Below are 26537 nucleotides of genomic sequence, written 5' to 3'. Positions count from 1 at the left end.
GCCACTTGCGGCCTGAAGACGGAGTGCTTATGGCTGGTGCTGGCGCTCCCTCGGTCGTAGTATCACGAGAAAACTTTAATTTAAAAAAAGAGCATTCCTGATAAAACTAGTCTATTGGTGAAACTTCCTGGCAGATTAAAACTGTGTGCCAGGCCGAGACTCGAACTCGAGACCTTTGCCTTTCGCGCGCACAATCCACTGCAGAGTGAAAATCTCATTCTAGTCTATTGGTGTCAATCATAGGCCTTAATTCGAAAAAGAAATTTCTGAGAATAGTTGAGGAGGTAGGTCGCGAGTGCTGCTCTGAGATGAAGAGTAAAGCGTAGGAGAGGAATTGACACCGGGCCGCACCAGCCCACACAAAAGCCTGATATCTAAAATCTGACAAGAGCAGCTCCGTATCAGTGGAGTACTGAGGATAAGGAAGTGGCAGGACGTATGTGAAAGCGTCGCAAATTACGCGCTGTTGTTTAGACTGGTGTAGCTGCGCCAGCCGCGCGCGTCCCTGCCCTAGGCTGCGCCCCAGTATTCTGGCCGACCCCGCCGGCGCTGCAGCCGGGACAGTGACCCCGCTAAGTGTGCCAGCCGCCAGGTACAGTTAGGCCGCGGGCGTGCAGTCGCCGGCTGGGGGCAGCGACAGTCTCGCGCAGACATGCCGGCGAGTCGCAGCAGCTGCCTCCTGGTGCTCGCCCTCTTCTGGGCCACCGCCTGCCTCGCAGCCGCCGGCGGATACGTGCCCAAGTGGAAGAAGCAGGTACTGTCGCCACCACAGAGGAAGGTCGTAACATACCGTAGCCTGTCACAAATAGGCGCACACCACGGTACCTTGCCTAGTAGCTATGGTCACTTAAGGCCTTACCAGTGGCACGTGGTGTGTTACATTCCTGTCGGGTGTTACCTTATACCTTCTTTTCGCACGTAATAAGTGTGTTAGTAGATTACCCTAAAAACCGGATGCAATGAACCGCGGCGGCCTCTGTGGCCGAGCCGTTCTAGACGCTTCAGTCTGGAACCGCGCAACTGCTACGGTCGCAGGTTCGAATCCTACCTCGGGCATGGATGTGAGTGATGTTAGTTAGGTTTAAGTAGTTCTAAGTTCTAGGGGACTGATGACCTCAGATGTTAAGTCCCATAGTGCTCAGAGGCATTTGAACCATTTGAACCGTTGAACCGTCTAGAAATAGTGAGGATATACTCTGAAGAGCCAATAAACTGGTACACCTGCCCAATATCGTACAGGGCCCCTGCGAGCACGCAGAAGTGCCACAACACGACGTCACATGGACTCTTCTGACCAGCAAGTTGCAAGGTATCCCAGATATGCACAATAATGTTCATGTCTGGGGAGTTTGGAGGCCATCGGAAGTATTTAAACTCAGAAGAGTGTTCCTGAAGCCACTCTGTAGCGATTCCGGAAATGTGAGATCTCGCATTGCCCTGCTGGAATTGTCCACGACCGTCAGAATGCCTAACGGACATGAACGGATGCAGGTGATCAGACAGGATGCTTACGTACGTGTCACCTGTCAGAGTGATATATACGCATGTCAGGGCTTCCATATCACTCCAACTGCACACGCGGACCGCTACAGAGCCTCAACGAGCTTGAAAAGCCTCTGTTATTTAATTAAAGAGAAGGTCAGCGTTTGCCGTAATATTGATGGTTTACTGATAGTAACTTGACACCAGTGCCTATGAGTTTACTTTGTACACCAAAGCACTGAAGATGATCACTATGTGATTGAAAATCGATTTTGCTGTCAATAAACCATCAATATTACGGCCAACGCTGACCTTCTCTCTATTTAAATAACAGAGGCTTTTCAAGTTCGTTGAGTCTCTGTAATGGTGTGGCGCGTGTGCAGTCGGAGTAATATGGAAGCCCTGACAAGCGTGTATATGACTCTGACAAGTGACACGTACGTAAGCATCCTGTCTGGTCACTTGCATCCGTTCATGTCCGTTAGGCATTCTGACGGTCGTGGACATAACCTTTGCTAAGGTTATGCATGACATCGATTCTGCAGCAGCTAAGAGAATCAAGAAACGAGCCAGCCTCGCATTGGTACGTGAGAGAGTGCAATTCACCCACCGGAGCCTGAGTTTATCTCACGGGAATTACTCAAACTACATTTGCAACTGGCTAGTAATTTCAATTCTTTTTCCTGGGATTGGATTGATGATGTCACCTGGGTTGCAGCTGATTCCGCCCATAAGATGGCAACGGGACGCCAAACAGCTAAGTTCTCACGTCTCCTTGACAAACCATCCCTGCAGGTTCCGTGCAAGACTGTCATCAATTTGAGTGGCATGGTGTTGAGTGATGATGCGGTCTCGGTTTTGCAGGAAGGTCTCAACTTCACTCCCACTCCCAAGTTCACTCCGGTCGCAGAAATTGTTAGTGCTGTTGAACAGGTTGCAGCTCGACTTCCACCTGAATCAGCTGAGGAAATACGTCGTGAAACTTGTCGTGCGCTGACGAAGTCCAAGCCGATGAAGTCAAATATCACCAGTAAAGAGAGGGCGGCCATTCGTGATCTGAGGGAGCGCTCTGAAATTGTTGTCTTACCGGTTGACAAAGGCAATGCTACAGTTGTTGTCTCCCATAAGGACTACACTGATAAGATGCAGAGCCTGCTAAATGACGATTCCTACCGGAAGATCAGCGTTGACCCTACAAAGAAGGTGGAGAACAAGACGAGGTCGCTTCTCAAGGACGCAGATTTACCGGAGGGTGACGCTAAGAAATTGTTACCCCAAGGTCCGGTACCGCCTAGACTATATGGACTCCCGAAGGTTCACAAAGAGGGGGTACCATTACGCCCCATTGTCAGCAACATCAGGGCACCTACATATTTGTTGGCCAAATACCTGACGGGAGTATTAAGTCCTTATGTGGGTAAATGCCCTCATCACATCCGTAATCCCTTGGATTTTGTTAAACGCCTTGATAGCTTCAGGTTGGATGAGTCAGATATCATGGTGAGTTTTGACGCCGTTTCCTTGTTCACGAGGGTACCCCTGCGAGAGTCACTAGAATTGATGAGTCAGAAGTTTGACGAGAAGACCACTGAACTTTTTAGGCATGTCTTGACTTCCACGTATTTTCTTTTTAATGGAGATTACTACGAACAAACGGAGTCGCCATGGGTAGCCCACTCTCACTGGTGGTAGCGAATTTGTACATGGAGAACTTCGAGGAGGAAGCCCTGTCGTCATCCTAATGGAAACCTACTTGCTTTTTCCGTTACGTGGACGACACGTCCGTCATCTGGCCACATGGTATGGATAAACTCCTTGACTTCCTTACACATCTAAACTCCATACACCCCAACATCAAATTCACTATGGAGACTGAAACGGAGGGTAAATTACCTTTCCTTGACGCCTTGGTCAAGAGAAGGGCTGACGATACCCTAGGTCATGGGGTGTATCGGAAGACAACGCACACCGATCTGTATTTGCACGCAGACAGCTGCCACCACCCTTCACAGAGGAATGGGGTACTTAAAACTCTAGTACACAAGGCGCGCACTATCTCTGACGCAGAGAGTCTACCCCAGGAATTGAAACATCCGAGAACTGTATTTCGAAAAAATGGGTACTCAGAGTGGCAGATTCAACGTGCTCTCCGCCCGACCACTGCAGCACAACCTGTGGAGATGGATGAAATCACGAGGGAGGAGGTAGGCACTGCATTTATTCCATACACAGGCGCACTCTCGGGGAAAATCGCCCGCATTCTGAAGAAACACCAGGTCGGAACTGTGTTTTGTCCTCCAAATAAAACTCGTGCACTGGTGGGGAGCGCCAAAGATGACCTCGGTTTGAGGAAGGCCGGCGTGTACCAGAATCCGTGTCAATGTGGCAAGTCGTATATTGGTCAGACGATGCGTACCGTCGAGGATCGATGCCGTGAACACCAGAGGCACACTCGACTGGTGTATCCGAGCAAGTCGGCGGCCGCTGAACATTGTTTGTCGGAAAATCACGCCATGGAGTATGACCGCACGAGGATTCTGGTACAGACGTCGAGATACTGGGACAGCGTTGTTAGAGAGGCCATCGAAATTCGCACCAATGACGACCTCATAAACCGTGACTGTGGCTATAATCTTAGCAAGGCTTGGGAACCAGCGATTGGGTTAATCAAGAGTAAATCGAGTAGTTGTGACGACCACGGCGGACAGAGGCATCACACCGACGTCATCTCAGACGCCGTCGCAATCTGTTCCACCGCGCGACCGTGGCGTGGGGCGCGGACGGCGGAGGGAGCGCGCCGCGGGCGGAGGGTATTTAAATCGGTCGCCGCCGCGACCGAACCCAGTTCCCTCTGAGCAGCCATAGCGTACGGATCTCCGTGCCGACACGTTCACAGGAGCTCAGTCCGTCAGTTCACCTGATGATGGCGACATGTATGATCGCCGAAATATTGTGCCCGTTGGACACTGTAGACCGGCAGTACACCCGTGGATATTTTGATTATCAAATACGCCGGGAGAAACTCAAGAATCACGAAATTAACCTACTTTACTTATCTTCATTCGCTTATGACATATGCCTTTACATTAAGGGGCAACTCTACGTCCTCCGTTATTTGTTGTCTAGCTACACAGTTTTTACCCTTCACAGCTCCCTGTAATACCAAGGAAGTTATTCCGTGATGTCTTAACAGATGTTCTATCATTCTGTCCCTTCTTCTTGTTAGTGTTTTCCATATATTCCTTTCCTCGTCGATTCTGCGGAGAATCCCCTCACTCACTACCTTATCAGTCAACCTAATTTTCAACATCCCGTCCATGTTTCACAACCTTTGAATGCTGTGGTCCAAACGTACACTTACAGGAATTTCTTCCTCAAATTAAGACATATTTGATACTAGTAAACTTCTACTGACCAAGGATGCCTCCTCAATACATATTTTCTTTAATTTCGTTTGTTGTTAACACCTTTCATTCAGATAATAATAGGCAGAAATCCAATCTGCAGTTGGATCACACCTCCTTCACTCTTGTTCAGAAGGGCATGTAGTTGAATGCTGTATCGAATTTCCATAAGCTACAAGCAGTACGTAAAAAAATCTTAGCAGTAATCCTCGCAAGTTTATGTCCAAACTGAAGAATTTATTCATGGCACACTCTCACTGTTCAGTCGGAGAACTCCGGGGGAAAAGATTAACTAATTCTTGTGTCATATTGCTGATTTTTTAAATATACATTCAAGAGTGTGTCGTCTGCATAGGATTCGTAAAATTTTTATGTTGTCTATTATTAACTTTCCTGGCGTCAATTTCATGCACTAAATCGTTCGATGACCAAGAAGATTTGCTCCTCAGTTTGATCTTACGCAAAGGGACGCTTGAAATAAAAATAAAATGAAATTAGAGGTCCAGCAATGGTGACCTGTTAGCAGCGTCACGGGGAAGTATCACCGCGGTGAGCCATGGACGTATAAACGCGGTGAACCTAATGTTCTTTTGGTACATAAGATGGCGGACGTCGGTATCAAGTTTGTGACGTAATGATAACTCCCTTCTTTTTTTCTTTATTTTTAACTCCATGGCTTGCTAACTCACTACTTTCTGCGATGCTATGCCAATTACATAGATTTTTAAATCGCCGAAACCAACCTTTAGTAGCTTTTAAACATTTCATCTTTGTCCGGCTCCCCAACTCCTTTCAGTCGACCAACTTGAGAGAGCACACCGTCTTCTGATTAACAGGACAATGTTTCATTCTCACTTGATTGTCACACCATAAGTTCAACATTGTTTCTACACTACTGGACATTAAAATTGCTAGACCACGAATCTGACGTACTACATAAGCGAAATTTAGCCGACACGAAGAAGCTGTTTTGATACGCAAATGATTAGCTTTCAGAACATTCACACAAGGTTGGCGACACCTGCAACGTGCTGACATGAGGAAAGTTTCCAACCGATTTCTCATACACAAACAGCAGTTGACCGGCGTTGTCTGGTGAAACGTTGTTGTGGTGCCTCGTGTAAGGAGGAGAAATGCGTACCATCACGTTTCCGACTTTGATAAAGGTCGGATTGTAGCCAATCGCAATTGCGGTTTATTGTATCTCGACATTGCTGCTCACGTTGGTCGAGATCCAATGACTAGTAGCAGAATATGGAATCGGTGGGTTCAGGAGGGTAATACGGAACGCTGTGTTGGATCCCAACGGCCTCGTATCATTAGCAGTCGAGATGACATGCATCTTATCCGCATGGCTGTAACGGATCGTGCAGCAACCTCTCGATCCCTGAGTCAACAGATGTGGACTTTAGCAACACGACAATGTTTGCAGCAGCATGGACTATCAGCTCGGAGACCATGGCTGCGGTTACCATTGACGCTTTATCACAGACAGGAGCGCCTGCGATGGTGTACTCAACGACGAACCTGCGTGCACGAATGGCAAAACGTCATATGGTCGGATGAATCCAGATTCTGTTTACAGCATCATGATGGTCGCATCCGTGTTTGGCGACATCGCGGTGAACGCACATTGGAAGCGTGTATTCGTCATCGCCATACTGGCGTATCAGCCGGCGTGATGGTATGGGGTGCCATTGGTTACACGTCTCGGTCACCTCTTGTTCGCATTGACGGCACTTTGAACAGTGGACATTACATTTCAGATGTGTTACGACCCGTGACTCTCCCCTCATTTGATCCCTGCGAAACCCTACATTTCAGCAGGATAATGCACGACCGCATGTTGCAGGTCATGTACGGGCCTTTCGGGATACAGAAAATGTTCGACTGCTGCCCTGGCCAGCACATTCTCCAGATCTCTCACCAATTGAAAACGTCTGGTCAATGGTGGCTGAGGAACTGGCTCGTCACAATACGCCAGTCACTACTCTTGATGAACTCTGGTATCGTGTTGAAGCTGCATGGGCAGCTGTACCTGTACGCGCCATCCAAGCTCTGTTTGACTCAATGCCCATGCGTATCAAGGCCGTTATTACGCCAGAGGTGGTTGTTCTGGGTACTGATTTCTCAGAATCTATGCACCCAAATTGCGTGAAAATGTAATCACATGTTAGGTCTAGTATAATATATTTGTCCAATGAATATCCGTTTATCATCTGCATTTCTTCTTGGTGTGGCAATTTTAATGGCCAGTAGTGTATATGAGCGCACTTTGGGGGGAGACAAGGTATGCAGACTGCAAAGCTCCAATAGCCATACTTCAAAACGGTACCTACTTACAACCGCGCCTCGTACATCCACACTCTACAAACCATAGTGAAATAGATGGTACAGTCTTACTCTGAGTACACCACGCGTTACGGGATCTTCCCGTTCCAGTTCAGTGTACAGCGGTTGGAGATGATCGCCTGAAAGTGTCTGTACGATTTGCAATTAATTTAGGCCTGTATTTCCGTTCCTTGCTTGAGTGAGAAGCAACTCGTAGGTGCTTGCAATGTATTCCTCTCTTAACAATTGTTGTTAAAAATTTATACGAAGGCGATCTGTAAAATAATGTCTCCGACTTTTATATGTGAAAACTTTTAAAGCTTTTAAAATAAAACAAAGATTATTACTATCTACATCGTTATTCTTCAGGTCTAGGTATTTATTTCTCAACACAGTCATCCTGGCTACGAACACATTTCTCCCAACGAGAGACCAGTTTGTTGATACAGTCACTGTAGAATGTTTGACTCTGTTGATGGAACCACAACCTCATCTCTGCTTGTACCGCTTCATCGCTGTCAAAGTGAAGTCGTCGAAGGTTTGGAAACGGATGAAAATTGGATGGGGTCAAGTCGGGGCTGTATGGAGGATGACAGTGAACACAAGGCGTCGTATTGTTGCAAATGTGCCAGGCGAAGTGGCCGAGCGGTTCTAGGCGCTACAGTCTGGAACCGCACGACAGCTACGGCCGCAGGTTCGAATCCTGCCTCTGGCATGGATGTGTGTGCTGTCCTTAGGTTAGTTATGTTTAAGTAGTTCTAAGTTCTAGGGGACAGATGACCTCAGAAGTTAAGTCCCATAGTGCTCAGAGCCATTTGAAGCTTTGTGTGTTCTGACATTGTGTTGCTGAAGGAGTGGGTGCTCCATCTGTGGGAGAACTCTTTGAATTCGAAACTCGATTACAGCACGTTGTTTCACACACACCGCAATAGTTAATGTTACACACCGCCATGTTACACGCTGCAATCCTGAGCCCTCCAGCGAAACGGGAAAGTCGACAGAGTAATGTGAAGGCATGAAACACCTCAACCGATATTGAGAGCAGAATAAAAGATTCAGAGGCATTACTTTTCAGCATGCTCTTGTAAATTCTCTTTCGGGGGAGTGTTGCCGTCTACCAAATCAGATTGTGACGCTGTCACATGTGTCAAGCAAAACTGACACCATTTGTGCTGCCCCTCTGTGTGTAATTTCAGTATCCCCTGTTAGGGCTGTTTGGTTAGTGCGAGCACACTTCACCAGTATTCCATGATGGGCCAGTGGTATGCTTTGTAAGCAGTCTCCTCTGCAGGGCACTTGCGTACCCCCAGTAGTCTGCCAACGAGCAGTAGTCAGCCATTGCTTTACAAGGGAGCCTGTTTGATGATCCAAATTCGTCTCGCTACAAACTGTGAAATGCATGTATCTGTACGAGTTGACTAATTCCAAATATGACATTGATATTGAAGTCATAGGATACTATGTTTCTCCATTTTGTGAAGTCGACAATTTTACATTTCTGCACATTTAAAGTAAATTGCCTCTCTCTGCACCAGTTTTAAACTTTATCGAAGTCTGTGTCACTGTGGTAATTTTCCTATTTCGTTACAGATAACTGCACCATATGTGAAAAGTGTGAGTTTACTATTGATACCGTTTGCATGTGTTTATACGACATTACCAGTAAGCGCCCCAACACACTTTCTTGGGGCACATCTGAAGTTACTTGCACTGTACGTCCTTTCTACATCTACATCTACATACATACTCCGCAATCCACCATACGGTGCGTGGCGGAGGGTACCCCGTACCACAACTAGCATCTTCTCACCCTGTTCCCCTCCCATACAGAACAATGGAAAAATGACTGCCTATATGCCTCTGTACGAGCCCTAATCTCTCTTATCTTATCTTTGTGGTCTTTCCGCGAGATATAAGTTGGCGGCAGTAAAATTGTACTGCAGTCAGTCTCAAATGCTGGTTCTCTAAATTTTCTCAGTTGCGATTCACGAAAAGAACGCCTCCTTTCCTCCACAGACTCCAACCCGAGTTCCTGAAGCATTTCCGTAACACTCGCGTGATGATCAAACGTACCAGTAACAAATCTAGCAGCCCGCCTCTGAATTGATTCTAAGTCCTCCCTCAATCCGACCTGATAGGGATCCCAAACGCTCGAGCATTACTTAAGAATAGGTCGTATTTGTGTTTTATGAGTGGTCTCCTTTACAGATGAATCACATCGTCCCAAAATTCTACCAATGAACCGAAGACGATTATCCGCCTTCCCCACAACTGCCATTACATGGCTGTCCCACTTCATATCGCTCTGCAATGTTACGCCCAAATATTTAATCGACGTGACTGTGTCAAGCGCTACACTACTAATGGAGTATTCAAACATTACGGGATCTTTTTCCTATTCATCTGCATTAATTTACATTTATCTATATTTAGAGTTAGCTGCCATTCTTTACACCAATCACAAATCCTGTCCAAGTCATCTTGTATCCTCCTACAGTCACTCAACGACGACACCTTCCCGTACACCACAGCATCATCAGCAAACAGCCTGCTATCCACCCTATCCAAAAGATCATTTAAGTAGATAGAAAACAACAGCGGACCTACCACACTTCCCTGGGGCACTCCAGATGATACCCTCACCTCCGATGAACATTCCTTTGATCAGTCCTCTGAGAAATGCTTAATTGAGTAGCAAATTTCGCTTTATACTCCCTATTATCTTACTTTTATTCACAATCGTTAGCACGTTACTGAGTGAAATGCTTTCCGGAAGTGAACAATTACTGTATAAAGACCCTATCAGCCTCCTTCCTATCTATATTAGTAACAAATCTGTAAGACCGTCGCGACTTGCTGTTTATCTGTGAACACGCCAATCTCCAGAACTACTAGATGAATTTTCAAGGGTTTTTTCGAAGGAAACTTGAGGATGGTTTGGGGCACCGTGTAGTTCATCAAAAACGAATCAGAGAAAGAACACAACGTTGGGATCAAGGATTTACTTCAAACATTGTACACCTATACTGCATATAATGTGGACCTAGTAAGGTGCACTACTCTGACAATTCCAAGAAAATCGCAAGAGAAGTTTTACGTGTCTATTATGTGCCTTATGTATTGTGCGATGGCACTAGTTGTCAGAAGTCGCTGTGGTTGAATGGTCAACGTTCGTACGTTGATCGAGTGTCGTGAACGAGGCGACGGTTCGAATCGAGCAGACACTTACCTTTCAGTCTACACTTTTTTTTTCATCACTGGCCGCATTATTTAACTTATACGACATCTGAGAGGTAACACAATGAAGAAAAAAACGACGTGCAGTTTCATGAAGTTGTAGTGAAATTCATGTTATTTGACTATTTATAATTAAATTTTCAGTGATGAAGGACAGGCTTGGAAAGCCCAAGTCAAACCTCGATAAACAATTGTGCGAATGACGTTAATCACGTTCAGTGATATAGTAAGTCACAATGTGCCAGACCACAAGAATAATGCTCAATTATTTGTCGGATGTGCTCTCGACATCACACTTTGCAAGATCGCATTTGCCATGGGACATGCAAAATATAAATTGAAACTTCATTCAGATACACGTAGTCTTTTTAATTATATTACCTCTCAAAAGTTATAAATTAAATAATATGACCAGTGATGAAAAAAACAGATTAATAATTAAATTTGAGCGGGAGTCTAACCGTAACGACAGCATCGTCTGCAAACGGTGTAAAAGGGCTGCTCAGATTGTCTCTTTTATATAGACGAGGAACAGCAGACGTTCAAAAATGGTTCAAATGGCTCTGAGCACTATGGGACTTAACCGAGCGAGGTGGCGCAGTGGTTAGACACTGGACTCGCATTCGGAAGGACGACGGTTCAATCCCGGGTCCGGCCATCCTGATTTAGGTTTTCCGTGATTTTCCTAAATCACTCCAGGCAAATGCCGGGATGGTTCCTCTGAAAGGGCACGGCCGACTTCCTTCCCCATCCTTCCCTAATCCGATGAGACCGATGACCACGCTGTCTGGTCTCCTTCCCCAAACCAACCAACCAACCACTATGGGACTTAACAGCTGTGGTCATCAGTCCCCTAGAACTTAGAACTACTTAAACCTAACTAACCTAAGGACATCACACAGATCCATGCCCGAGGCAGGATTCGAACCTGCGACCGTAGCAGTCGCGCGGTTCCGGACTGCGCGCCTAGAAAACAGCAGAGGCCTTACAGCACTATCTTGGAGAACGCCAGATATTACTTCTGTGTTGCTCAGTGACTTTCCGTCAGTTACTCCAAACTGTGACCTCTCTGACAGGAAATCACGAATCCAGTCGTCCAACTGAGACGATACTCAGTAGGCACACAACTTGATTAGAAATCTCTTATGAGGAACGCTGCGAAAATTCTTCTGCAAATATAAAATACGGAACTAGTTGCCCGCGTTGTCTATTTCAGTCAACTCGCGGCGACGCGTCGTTGTTTTTGTAACAGACTGGACGGGAGAACCTTTGCGTACACTCTTCTCTTCTTCAAAACATCTGGCCAGCGTCTTGAATACTTGATTTAGAGATATTGGATATTGCCATTTGCGACACAGTAAGGTTGCCATAGTAGGGCCGCACGTCCACCGCCTAACACTGCCTGCTCGCGAGTGACTTGTCGAAAGCATGCAGGGTGTTCGGAAGTTCCCGATGCAAACTCACTGGATTCGTACAGGGGAGTGAGTAGATAATATTTTAAATTAGAACCCATGTCCGTAAAAATACCATTTCCGTGCTACAACGATTTAAAAACGCGTCGGTAACGCGACCAAATCACTGGTTTTACGATTCCACTCACTAACAGCCAAAGAAATCGCTCGTCTACCCGTCGACGGGTTCCCTTCAACGTGATGCAGTACGGCGTCTGTCCAGTTCGGGCAGCTCAGTCGCGGCTGCTGACGGTGGAGGTGCCACTTCTCGAAGCTGTTGCGTAGTTGTGGCGAAAAAGGCATGCGATGGAGTCGGACATTGTGGAGAACGATCTTCCATTAGCGCGAGCTTCGTCATTCAGAAGAATCATGTCGGTGTGTTTTGCAAACGCGCACTCCAACATGACACGTGAATGAAGTTCGAACCAGCTCAGAGAGGTAGGGCATACGTCAAATGACATCAGTCAATCCAATTTAAGCACCCCCACCATGAATACCCCATTGAATACCAACCTACCAAACAGGTTTTCAAACGGCTGTAGCACGGAAACGGTACCGGTTTTCGGTTATATCGTTTTTTTTTTTTTTTTTTTTTTTTTTTCACGCCAGTTTAACGCGAATGTTAAAATCGCTCAAAATAACCGATTGCTGAAATAATTGATTTTAGAATGAGATTTTCACTCTGCAGCGGAGTGTGCGCTGATATGAAACTTCCTGGCAGATTAAAACTGTATGCCCGACCGAGACTCGAACTCGGGACCTTTGCCTTTCGCGGGCAAGTGCTCTACCATCTGAGCTACCGAAGCACGACTCACACGCGGTACTCACAGCTTTACATCTGCCAGTATCTCGTCTCCTACCTCTCGCAGGAGAGCTTCTGTAAAGTTTGGAAGGTAGGAGACGATATACTGGCAGATGTAAAGCTGTGAGTACCGGGCCGGAGTCGTGCTTCGGTAGCTCAGTTGGTAGAGCACTTGCCCGCGAAATGCAAAGGTCCCGAGTTCGAGTCTCGGTCGGGCACACAGTTTTAATCTGCCAGGAAGTTTGGTTTTAGTTTTTTTATTCCTATTATTTCCTGTAATAAACGCATAAATCGAACAAAGACTGAAAAATTTGGCTCTTTCAGTTTCAAGATGCATAGAATCAAAGTATGAAATCAAATAGGCTAATAAAAGAAGAGTTAGTCCGTCCATAGCTCGCAGCTATTCTCGAAAGGTGATAAGTGGCTGAATACTACCAAAAATCACCAGTATTCTATTGATCTTAAAGTTTTGAAACTCTTCTCAAAATCATGTCATAGTCGGGGAAAGTTCTGATGGGGACCTGTATGTTTCTTCAGTGAAATACTTAAAGTGTCCGTTAAAATCGAATGTGTTCTGGGTGGCGATAAGGAAAATGTAGTTCCCAGCAATGAATGTCAATTTGACATACTTTCTTTTTGTACCTATCGGGTGGAACTTTTATGCGCAAATTTAAACCCTCGAATTTAAATTTATTTGGAAATTTATTTCCTACAGAGATTACATAATTTTTCAGGATGTAAAATTCAGTACTCTAACAGCCCATTTACCTGTACTATTTAAACGAACCACACAAATTAAGCGCTTTTGTGTGATAAATAGTAAAATGCTGCAGGCTTTGTTTATTGCTATAAAATAAACTAGAAGCATTTAAAAAACACTTAAATAATTGTAAAAATAAATGTTATATTGCATAATTAAACATTTCATATGATTTTGGCCTTAAATCTCGGTTTAAACATGGGAGTCTCAGAGACCCCACCCTGTGGTATACGTTACAGAAAAGTCACCTCGCGAGTTAAGGGTTAAACAAGGTTTATTTAAAAACAAAGCATTTTAGCACTGCTGTTACGGCTAGTTGATATTTCGTATTTTCTACTCGATTACTATACTCTGATAAAATTACTTAATAGTTGAAACTTCATATCTTCTTCCAATCACAGAGCACAACGCCACGCCAGAACTGTTCGCCGTTGCCAAACTGCTACAAGAAATAATCAGTTGACTTCCAGTTCCTTGTCTGGCTTCTCTTCTTGTGTTTGGATCCCGAATTCCGAATCTTGAGTCCTGATCTTTTATTTCGCACTTCATCACACATGATAAACACACCCTAAAACAGCACACAAGAAACGACGGTAACGAAATATGCACATTTCGTAGACTATTGGATTCATTTGAACAGGATGCGATTCGAGTTACATATTCAGATATTATCATCACACAGATCGGGCTACAGTAGGTAAACTTCATACGACGTGGCGTAAAACCGAACTTTTCGTAGGCTGTGATGTACAATATTTTTTGTTCGCTTTGAATACCTAAATACTTTAAATATGAAATTTATCAAATATGTGTTAATTAACTCATACTTAACCATCATTATTTCAATAAAAATCCCCATTTTTTACTTTCTAATAGCACACCACACACAGAATCCTGGTTTCATTGTAAATACACGTTCTTAATTATCGACATATTGTAAAAAATTGTTAAAGATTTTGAAGTTAAGAAAACATTACACAATTAAAATTTTTTGGAGAAAAATAAAAATCACACACTCTGTGCTTAAATACGGCCACTGTTTTATAGAACAGGTGTGGTCTCAACAAAACAAATGGCTCTGAGCACTATGGCACTCAACTTCTGAGGTCATTAGTCCCCTAGAACTTAGAACTAGTTAAACTTAACTAACCTAAGGACATCACACACACACCCATGCCCGAGGCAGGATTCGAGCCTGCGACCGTAGCGGTCTCGCGGTTCCAGAGTGCAGCGCCTAGAACCGCTCGGCCACTTCGGCCGGCAGGTGTGGTCTCACACGAGCCATAGTGATAAGCGTCGTAGAAACAATTTTCACGGCGTGGAGCACACTGTTCACTATACAAATGATGCATTTTTACAGTTGTCACCTTAACACTGCTATCTGAACCCAGCAGAAGTTCAAATGGTTCAAATGGCTCTGAACACTATGGGACTTAACATCTATGGTCATCAGTCCCCTAGAACTTAGAACTACTTAAACCTAACTAACCTAAGGACATCACACAACACCCAGTCATCACGAGGCAGAGAAAATCCCTGAGCCCGCCGGGAATCGAACCCGGGAACCCGGGCGTGGGAAGCGAGAGCGCTACCGCGCGACCACGAGCTGCAGACCCCAGCAGAAGTGATCTGGAGCTAATAGGTCTATCCTGAGAAATAACACGACATTTAAGCTGCCAAACTTACTGGAACGAATGCACGAAGCTTTATGACACATCACGGTCGAATGGTGGCGAAATGCAGAAGAGCCCGTCATAGAAGAGCAGGAGCGGGAAATGTGGCCTTCTTGGTGGCTTGGGATTCTGTTGCTGATCGCCTCGTTATCAACGTAGCGGTACTGAAACATACCGCATTCCTCGGAGTCCGATATGGAAGAAGTTCAGAGATTACCAGACGACTGACTCTAATACAATCAGTGGCTTCAATATTTAACTACATGGTGAAATCCAAGCAGTGCGTTCTTACGCCGCACACAGTTCATGCAAAAAAATTACCCTTGTTAAAGTGAGGAATTTGCATCTCTCTCGTTTTATTTGCAGTACTATGTTAGCTAAGATCCTGAGCATGTTATGTTTTCTATCAGCTCACCTAAGAAGCGTATCGCCTGAGATTTACCGGTATTTCCTTCTCTTCAAAAATTAAATAACATTCAAGGCTATATTGTTCACTACTTGTCTCTTTTTACGCCTTTACTACAACTGTTCACATCACTGCAAATTAGTTGGACAAGGTGGCTGGCCAGTGCTTTTCAAGTTAAATTCGCCGGTAAAGCTGTTGCACCGTATTATCGCTGAGTCGGATGTGCGCTTAACGTACAGCGTCAAACTGGAGACAGTTTGGCTCCTGCTTAACTTGAACCGAAGTCCAATGAGGTTCCAGCAAACGCAGAAGAATACATATTATAATATTTACATGAGGTTTATTCGTACGATGAACGGAGTACAGTCCTGCCGCGGGTTGCCGACCGCCGTTTTCTTGGATACTTTCCACATCAAGACGTTGTGGTTAGTTTAGGACACGAGTGTACACTCAGAAGTGTACACTCGTGTCCTAAATTGCTACACCACGAAGATGACGTGCTACAGACGCGAAATTTGACCGACAGCAAGAAGATGCTGTGATATGCAAATGATTAGCTTTTCAGAGCATTCACACAAGGTTGGCGCCGGTGGCGACACCTACAACGTGCTGCCACGAGGAAAGTTTCCAACCGATTTCTCATACACAAACAGCAGTTGACCGGCGTTGCCTGGTGAAACGTTATTGTGATGCCTCGTGTAAGGAGGAGAAATGCGTGCCATGACATTTCCGACTTTGATAAAGGTCGGATTGTAGCCTATCGCGATTGCGGTTTATCGTCTCGCGACATTGCTGCTCGCGTTGGCCGAGATCCAATTACTGTTAGCAGAATATGGAATCGGTGGGTTCAGGAGGGTAATACGGAACGCTGTGTTGTATCCCAATGGCCTCGTATCACTAGCAGTCGAGATGACAGGCATCTTATCCGCATGGCTGTAACAGATAGTGGAGCCACGTCTCGATCCCTCAGTCAACAGATGGTGGCGTTCGCAAGACAACAACCGTCTGCACGAACAGTTCGACGACGTTTGCAGCACCGTGGACTATCAGCTCGGAGACCATGGCTGCGGTTACACTTGACGCTACATCACAGACAGGAGCGCCTGCGATGGTGTACTCAACGACGAACCTGGGTGCACGAATGGCAAAACGTCATTTTTTCGGATGAACCAGGTTATGTTTACAGCGTCATGATGGTCGCATCCGTGTTTGGCGTCATTGCGGTGAACGCACATTGCAAGCGTATATTCTTCATCGCCACACTGGTGTATAACCCTGCTCATGGTATGGGATGCCATTGGTTACACGTCTCGGTCACCTCTTGTTCGCATTGACAGCACTATGAACAGTGGACGTTACATTTCAGATGTGTTACGACCTGTGGCTCTACCCTTCATTCGATCCCTGCGAAAACCTACATTTCAGCAGGATAATGCACGACCGCATGTTGCAGGTCCTGCACTGGCCTTTCTGAATACAGAAAATGTTCGACTGCTGCCCTGCCCAGCACATTCTCCAGATTTCTCACCAATTGAAAACGTCTGGTCAATGGTGGCCGAGCAACTGGCTCGTCACAATATGCCAGTCACTACTCTTGATGAACTGTGGTATCGTGTTGAAGCTGCATGGGCAGCTGTACCTGTACACGCTATCCTAGATCTGTTTGACTCAATGCCCACGAGTATCAAGGCCATTATTACGCCAGAGGTGGTTGTTCTAGGTACCGATTTCTCAGGACCTATGCACCCAAATTGCGTGAAAATGTAATCATATGTCAGTTCTAGTATAATATATTCGTCCAATGAATACCCGATCATCATCTGCATTTCTTCTTGGTGTAGCAATTTTAATGGCGAGTAGTGTAAATTAAGAACTACGAAACGCGTTGTCTGCCGCAGTTCAGTCATTGGCCATTTAAAATGATATGTGGACAGAGCACCTTCCGTTTCCGCCATACCTGTGGTAGCAGCGTACGACATTGCTCTGCGTTACAGGAACAACATTTCAGCACTTTTGCAGTTGATCCGCTGGTGTATACGTGTCGCCTTTAACCGAACGGCAACGGTGTGGTGCCAAGTGACAAACCTCAACTATCAACTAATTTAATCGGACTACAGCAAAAAATAAAAAATACATCTGTCACAACCGAGGCCAAACAGACACCTAAAAGTAACAGTTATTCAGAACTAAAACACCGGTATCGGTTTGAACCGGTCGATTTTTCCCATACCTAGGCCGGGCACAAAGTCAGTCTCGGAACTTCTTGGAGGGCGGTGTATGGGTTGTGTTGCCTTGACCCGCCTCGACACACAGGGTGTTCCACTGTTGGCGTGGCCAACACCTCTCCAAATGTCTCACCCACTGAAAACACGCGGCCATGGATCGCCGGGGGTGCAGCACTTCGCCACTCGCCAGACACCGCGACTGGCGAACTCTGGCGCGCAACAGAAGCAGCACCGAATGTCGTTCCGGTATACGCCACGCGAGCTGAGTTAAGCCGTCCTCTCACGCGACGTGAAAGCGCACGTGGCCGAGGAGCTGTGACGTCAAAGCGTGGAATTCCACGTTCCATTACACTGCAGAGTGTGGAATAAAAAACCTGGCGTGCCAGATTTTTTTGCCTCGCGGAGAGGAACCTGGGCAATGAGATGCGACACCGTCTTACGTTACAAGCAGAACATTGTAGCCACCATATTGCGTGGCGTTGAACATCGTATTTCGTGTTTTTTTTTTCTCGTAGAGTAACTGGTATGAATATAAGCTGTTTCAAAACATCACCAAACTGAGGCTGCCTCGAAAACTTATTATTTTACTAGCTTTGTTATAACAAAATGATAGGACATTACCTATAGGTAGGTATAGGCTTTCTGTAACGAATGTATACCGTTTCAGTGCTACGGCACAATTATGATCTATCAAAAGTACAACTTTTTGGTACAATTTATATGTTAAACATTAAATAATGGCATTTTAGTTACAGTCGTTTGACAGTCTTTGCCGTACATGGAGGGCCGTTTGTTATGTCGAAGTCGTAGCGCAGTTGGTAGTGTCGTGCGCTCGTGAGCTCCGGAGAGACTGGTAATATTTTTTCCATCTTTTGTTTTATAAAAGATTCTGCGTCTTAATTAATTTTATATAATTATTACCTCATACGTCGATTTATTACAAGTAACGTATTTGTTGCAAAGCAGGGGCGATTCTAGAAGTCGGTCAAGGGGGGCGGGGCTTATGGCGGGGGGGGGGGGGGTGTTGGCTGGGGCCAGCAATTTAAGTGTTGGTAGGTATACCCGGCATATTTAGCTTTCTTGTTTATAGTAAGTGGTACTCGTACATTAATATACATCCATTGTATATAAATAAATAAAAAGATGCCCATTTTAAGTTGAATGAAATTTATCGGTTTAGATAGTAAGCTATTTGCCGCTCTTATTTTTTTGTTAAAATGTGTTTGAAATATATTGCAGCCTATTTTGCTACATAATTATTAAAAAAATGATTGAATCTATTGAAGTAATATTTTTGCTGATTTCTGAAGTCATTTTATCCTGTGTAATATGAAGGAGTATATAGAGGGTCTATACAAGGGCGATGTACTTGAGGACAATATTATGGAAATGGAACAGGATGTAGATGAAGATGAAATGGGAGATATGATACTGCGTGAAGTGTTTGACAGAGCGCTGAAAGACCTGAGTCGAAACAAGGCCCCGGGAGTAGACAACATTCCATTAGAACTATTGACGGCCTTGGGAGAGCCAGTCCTGACAAAACTCTACCATCTGGTGACCAAGATGTATGAGACAGGCGAAATACCCACAGACTTCAAGAAGAATATAATAATTCCAATCCCAAAGAAAGCAGGTGTTGACAGATGTGAAAATTACCGAACTATCAGTTTAATAAGTCACAGCTGCAAAATACTAACGCGAATTCTTTACAGACGAATGGAAATACTTGCAGAAGCCGACCTCGGGGAAGATCAGTTTTGATTCCGTAGAAATGTTGGAACACGTGAGGCAATACTGACCTTACGACTTATCTTAGAAGAAAGATTGAGGAAGGGTAAACCTACGTTTCTAGTATTTGTAGACTAAGAGAAAGCTTTTGACAATGTTTAAAGGTGGCAGGGGTAAAATACAGGGAGCGAAAGGCTACTTACAATTTGTACAGAAACCAGATGGCAGTTATAAGAGTCGAGGGGCATGAAAGGGAAGCAGTGGTTGGGAAGGGAGTGAGACAGGGTTGTAGCCTCTCCCCGATGTTATTCAATCTGTATATTGAGCAAGCAGTAAAGGAAACAATAGAAAAATTTGGAGTAGGTATTAAAAGCCAGGGAGAAGAAATAAAAACTTTGAGGTTCGCCGATGACATTGTAATTCTGTCAGAGACGGCAATGGACGGAAGAGCAGTTGAACGGAATGGACAGTGTCTTGAAAGGAGGATATAAGATGAACATCAACAAAAGCAAAACGAGGATAATGGAATGTAGTCGAATTAAGTCGGGTGATGCTGAGGTGGTGGTGGTGGTGGTGGTTAGTGTTTAACGTCCCGTCGACAACGAAGTGATTAGAGACGGAGCGCAAGCTCGGGTTAGGGAAGGATTGGGAAGGAAATCGGCCGTGCCCTTTCAAAGGAAGGGTGATGCTGAGGGAATTAGATTAGGAAATGAGACACTTAAAGTAGTAAAGGAGATCTGCTATTTGGGGAGCAAAATAACTGACGATGGTCGAAGTAGAGAGGATATAAAATGTAGACTGGCAATGGCAAGGAAAGCGTTTCTGAACAAGAGAAATTTGTTAACATCGAATATAGATTCAAGTGTCAGGAAGCTGTTTCTGAAAGTATTTATATGGAGTGTAGCCATGTATGGAAGTGAAACATGGACGATAAATAGTTTGGACAAGAAGAGAATAGAAGCTTTCGAAATGTGGTGCTACAGAAGAATGTTGAAGATTGGGTGGGTAGATCACGTAACTAATGAGGAGGTATTGAATAGGATTGGGGAGAAGAGAAGTTTGTGGCACAACTCGACTAGAAGAAGGGATCGGCTGGTAGGACATCTGAGGCATCAAGCGATCACAAATTTAGCATTGGAGGGCAGCGTGGAGGGTAAAAATCGTAGAGGGAGACCAAGAGATGGATACACTAAGCAGATTCAGAAGGATGTAGGTTGCAGTAGGTACTGGGAGATGAAGAAGCTTGCACAGTATAGAGTAGCATGGAGAGCTGCATCAAACCAGTCTCAGGACTGAAGACCACAACAACAACAACACTACGATACTCAATTGGCGGGGGGTGGGGGGGTGGGGGGGTGGGGGGTGGGGGGTGGGGGGTGGGGGGTGGGGGGTGGGGGGGCGGCTATAGCCCTCATAGCCCCCCCCCCCCCGTGCCACTGCCCCTGTTGCAAAGGGCAACGATCGGAATGTTTTGTTAGTGACCAGAAATCTTAATGTGACTGACAGCGTGTCAGAAAGAAAACATAGTCACACGCTTAAGTTTCTGCTATTATGACACTTTGTGTAAAATATGCATTCCTATCCTTGGGTTTATGTAGTGTCTTGTGTCTGTATCCCGCTGACAAATATCTTTTCAATGATGGTGAGCACCTTTGAAATAATCTCATCTTGCATTGGAATGAAATTACGAAACGAATCCCGATCATGAAATCTATTTTACGAAGAACGGTATTTCAGAGTGTTGGTAGTCAATCCAACACTGAGAACATGAATATTATGCATGCGCAAACTGATACTACTACATTTCAACTACAATCGTAAACCCTAAAACGGGACGAAAATTCAATTGAGTTAGTAAATAACTTTCACTGGTTTGTCTCTCCAAATCTTTGTACAGCCTAGGGGGCCCATACCCAGAAGCAAAGGGGGTTGCTCCCTCCCCTCCCCCCAACTCTCAGGTAAAGGAAAAAAATATAGTGTAGTCAAGTGATTTTCTTTGAAGAAAATGAATTAAAGGTCTGTATTACGTAGGTTTTTAACAGGATCGGAACTGGAACATTTTATGGCTTCTTACAAGTCGCCATTTGTGTTCCAAAATATTAAAGAGTCTCCATATTGCAGGTCTTGCCCCTCCCCCTAGAAACTGTCGCATGGGCCCCCGTGTGTACAGCAATTCGCCGTTCAAGCTGCCAACGAGTCCGGAATCTTCTTCGCGGTCTTCTCCGCTGTTCTTCGACAATCGCAGCTACTTTACACGCGTCCATTTCCACATAAAAGTCCGTGTGGTTTGCGAGCCAAATACAGCTGACAGCGGACGTTTCGTCCCCGCCAACGTTAACCGTCTTGTCCCGTGTGAGGGACTCGACGCCCAGCGGATTAAGAGCAATTATTTCTGCCATAGCTGGATGCTGAGCGTAAAAATTTCCGCACCCCGTACGCCCCCTACTTCGTTACTTGCTATCCTTGCTGGCGCTGTTATTTTATTGGCCGGCAGTGCTCACGCTCATGCGACGGGAATATCGAGCTTTAGCCAGGCCACCCTTATACGGTACTTGGCAGCTCGTTAGACGCGGCAGACGTACAGAAAGTAACAGGCCGCAACTGCAACAAGCGTTAGCGCAGACGGAGCCCGTGCCGGAACGCGGCTGGTGGAATTAAGTGGGTCGCGGAACTGTGCCGCGGGGGCTTCTCCTCTGCACTCCCACTCACCGCGACCTCAACCTTCCACGTAGCTTTCAAGAACAAGCTTGTTAGTACACATGACGATGTCGGGCGCTGACGATGTCGGGCGCAAGTCCCACTACAAACTGCAGCAAATCGTTCTGCACGGGTGGACTATCAGCACATCAGTGATTCATTGTATTGATCCTAATCTAGTAGAGTACTGGAATCGTAAATTAGTTACTGAGAAGTACGTTCAATCATTTCGTACATGCGTTCTCACGTACGCCCATTGACACCAAGCCATTTAAAACTTCCTGGCAGATTAAAACTGTGTGCCGGACCGAGACTCGAACTCATGACCTTTGCCTTTCGTGGGCAAGTGCTCTACCATTTGAGCTACTCAAGCACGAATCATGCCCCTTCCTCAGAGCTTTACTTCTGCCAGTATCTCGTCTCGTACCCTCCAAACTTTACAGAAGCTCTTGCCCGTTGAAAGGCAAAGGTCCCGAGTTCGAGTCTCGGTCCGGCACACACTTTTAATCTGCCAGGGAGTTTCATATCAGCGCACACTCCGCTGCAGAGTGAAAATCTCCTTCTGGAAACATCCCCCAGGCTGTGGCTAAGCCATGTCCCCGCTATATCCTCTCTTTCAGGAGCGCTAGTTCTGCAGGTTCGCAGTAGAGCTTCTGTAAAGTTTGGAAGGTAGCAGACGAGATACTGGCAGAAGTAAAGCTGTGAGGACGGGGCGTGAGTCGTGCTTGGGTAGCTCAGATGGTAGAGTACTTGCCCGCGAAAGGCAAAGGTCCCGATTTCGAGTCTCGGTCCGGCATACAGTTTTAATCTTCCAGGAAGTTTCATATCAGCGTACACTCCGCTGTAGAGTGAAAATCTCATTCTGGAACCATGCGATTTAAATTACAACTGTTCGGCAGGAAATGTGTTTTAGTACAATTTGTCTTTTCGAATTTCTCATGTTCAACAAACTGGACAAAGAAGCAGTACTGTCGTATCGCAATGAAAAACTTGAAATTATTACTACAAGACACAAAAATATAGAAGAGCTATGACTCAAGTTTTGAAGGTATAGGTAACCACATGTTGGGTAGGTATGTACCCAGTAGAACATTTCATCATGGCAGGGACCTTCCATGGTATATAATGAAACGGATATTACTGCATAATACATGTAAAACAAAGCGTAGGGCTGTAGATAGAGAGACGATGAATGAAACGCGTCAAGAGAGTAATGCGTGAAGCTTTCAATGACTGCTGTAGTAGAATACTGTCGAAAGATTTTTCACAAAACCCAAAGGAATTCTGGTCGTATTAAAAGGCTATTAATGGCACCAAGGTTAGTATCCAGTCACTCAAGAACAAGACGAGGACTGAAATTGATAGTAGCGGAGAAAAAGCGGAAATGCTTCTCTGTTTTCAAATATACCTTTACGAAGGAAAACCAAGGGGCACTGCCCCAGTTTAATGTTAGTGACACTGAACAGATGAATGAGATAGATATTAGTGTCAGTGGCGTTGAAAAAAGCTGGAATCGTTAAAATTAAACGAAACCGCAGGGCCCGATGGGATGCCTGTCAGATTCATTTCCCTTTTTGCGGCTGAGTTAGCCACTTTCTAATTACAATTTATCGTAGATCCCTCGAACAAAAAACTACGCCCAGTTCTTGGAAAAAGCCACAGGTCACACCCGCCTACATACAGGGTAGCAGAAGTGAGCCACGAAGCCGCTGCCCAATGTCTCTGACATCCATTTGTTGCAGAATCTTTGAACATGAGCTCAAACATAATGAAATATCTGAAACAGAACAACCTCTTCCATGCCACCCAGCAAGGATTTCTAAAATATCAAATGTGTGAAACCCAAATTGCACATTTCTCCCATGACATAGCGAAAGCGTTTGATCGAGGCAGTCAAGTAGATGCAGTATTCATTTCCGGAAACCATTCGATTCAGTACCACACCTAAGTTATTACCAAAAGTACGATAGTGTGGGGTAGCAAGCGATATTTCTCACTGAATTGAGGATTTCTTGGTAGGAAGGATGCACCAAGTTATCTTGGAAGGAGAGTCACCAACAGAGTTAGAAGTAACTTCGGAAGTACACACGGAAGTTCAAAAACGTTCAAATGTGTGTGAAATCTTATGGGACTTAACTGCTAAGGTCATCAGTCCCTAAGCTTACACGCTACTTAATCTAAATTATCCTAAGGACAAACACACACACACACCCATGCCCGAGGGAGGACTCGAACCTCCGCCGGATCAGCCGCACAGACCATGACTGCAGCGCCGTAGACTGCTCGCGCGGCCCCACGGAAGTATGGTGGATGTCTTGCTTTTCATGTTATATATTAATGACGTCGCGGACAGTATTAATAGTATCCTCAGACTTTTTGTGGGTGATACAGTTACGTATAATGAAGTCCAGACTGAAAAGAAACTTCACAGATATTCAGTGAGGTCTTGATAATATACCAATGTGGTGCAAAAATTGTCAGTTTCGTTTAAATGTTCATAAATGTAATAATGCGCACTTAACAAAACGAAAAGACGCAGTATCCTAAGGCTGTAGTATCAATGATTCAGAGGTTGAATCGGACAACCCATACTAATAACTGGATATAATACTTTGTAGGGACATGAAATGGAACGCTCTCATGAGTAATGTAGGTAGCAGACTTCGGTTTATTAGTGTAATACTAGGGAAATGCAATCTAGGGAAATGCAATCAGTCTACAAAGGATATTTCTTACGAATCACACGTGCACATCATCCTAGAATACTGCTCAAATGTGTGGGCCTGTACCTAATAGAACTATAACAAGGGATATGCAGAGAAGGGCAGCACGAATGTTTTCATGTTTGTTTGACACGTGAGAGAGTGTCACAGAGATCAGAACTGACTCTTGAAGATGTAAACCATGCCGAGAAAGTCTGCCTGCAAAGTTTCAAGAACCGTCTTTAAATGATGACTGTAAGAATGTACTACAAGTTCCTACATTTTCTTCCCATCGGGATCGTAAGGATAAGTTTACAGCGGTATTCAAGCAGTCATTCTTCCCTTGCTCTACATATGAATGGAAGGGGAAGAAGCCCCAGTAACTGGTACACTGGGACTTACCCTCTGCCCATCAGTGTGAGCGTAGAGCATAGGATTGAAATTTAACCCATTTAAAACGGAAGCAATCTTTGTCGCGCACCAAAGAGTTACTACCCCTCATTTCAGAGAATGTCTTCCACCGTTAATCCTAAACGGCACGGAACTAACCTTTTCTTCGTCTGCAAAGAACTTGGTGATAATTCTGGACCATCATTTAGACTGGACTGTACACCGCCTGAAATCAGATGTCAGCATCACTTTTCTCACATTCCAAAATATAAGAAAGCATTCCCTTCAGAGCTTCAAAGCTCATAGAGACTAATACTCCCTACACTTAACCATGGTGTTGCCATTCTCCAAGAACTTTCGTACGAAAACTCATGCAGGCCGAAACTGGCCGATGAATGCTTGTGCACGATACATTTATGACGTACCGTTTTTCGACCATATCACACCAGCCTACGAACAATTATCATGGCTATGTGCCAATAAGCGTAGAGGCTGTCATACTCTATGTTTATCGTCTTCCAAATCACTGCACTCCCTCTTATTTGTCTTTAACTCTTATTCTACTATCTGAACACTACAGCAGAAATACTTGTTTTCAAAGCAAAATTGTCTCTGTTCCATCACATAGCAGTGCCATGTTTTCTAAATCATTTTCTGTGTCAGGAATTCGACTATGGAACGCTCTTCCTCAAAATATCAGAGAAATTAAATTCCTTCCAAATTTCAAAAGAGCTAACGGCCGACTTATCACATCTCTGAACGCCCCATTGCACCTCGCTCACATTTAGTGGTAAAAAGTCCCAGTGGGCAGCCCGTCGAAAACTGGGCACAGATGAAGCATGAAAACAGGAAGAAGGTATACTGAACTGTGAAAAAAAAGTGAAAGAGAAACAGTGAACGGTCGATACCACATAGACGTCTCTGAGAAATGAAAACAACGGATAAACGGGTGTGAACTATTTTATAGCAAAGAAATTCAAGAGCCAGAACTTCCAGAACGGAACGCAACTCCAAAACCGTTAAAACATATGTTTTGACAAAGCACAGAGAAACTGTGTGGTTATGAAACTGTCCCGTTCATTTGTTGCAGCTTATTTGACAAACTATAATGTTTCCATAATTTTCTTCGGAGTGATCACATCGGGCAAGGGGACATATCTCACTCACTTACCAGGCATACAAGTTAGGTGCGTCGATAAGAGATCCCTATCGCATGACACACGTACTGTCACTAATACCTTGTATG

The 26537-nt window shown here is 45.0% G+C and overlaps 1 protein-coding gene across 1 annotated transcript in view; it reads left to right on the top strand.

The window, feature by feature from the left end:
- Window positions 1-652: 652 nt before the first annotated feature.
- The window catches only part of LOC124550623 (delta-like protein 1), an 81616-nt gene continuing 55731 nt past the window's right edge, over window positions 653-26537 (top strand). The window contains exon 1 of the mRNA XM_047125346.1: window positions 653-754. Within this exon, the coding sequence (XP_046981302.1) occupies window positions 653-754 (102 nt within the window). The remainder of the gene's footprint in view (window positions 755-26537) is intronic.

Source organism: Schistocerca americana, chromosome 9, assembly GCF_021461395.2.
Source record: "Schistocerca americana isolate TAMUIC-IGC-003095 chromosome 9, iqSchAmer2.1, whole genome shotgun sequence".
In the NCBI taxonomy this organism is placed as follows: Eukaryota; Metazoa; Arthropoda; class Insecta; order Orthoptera; family Acrididae; genus Schistocerca; species Schistocerca americana.
Note: the sequence above shows the minus strand (reverse complement) of the source record. Positions and strands in the feature narration are given on the sequence as shown.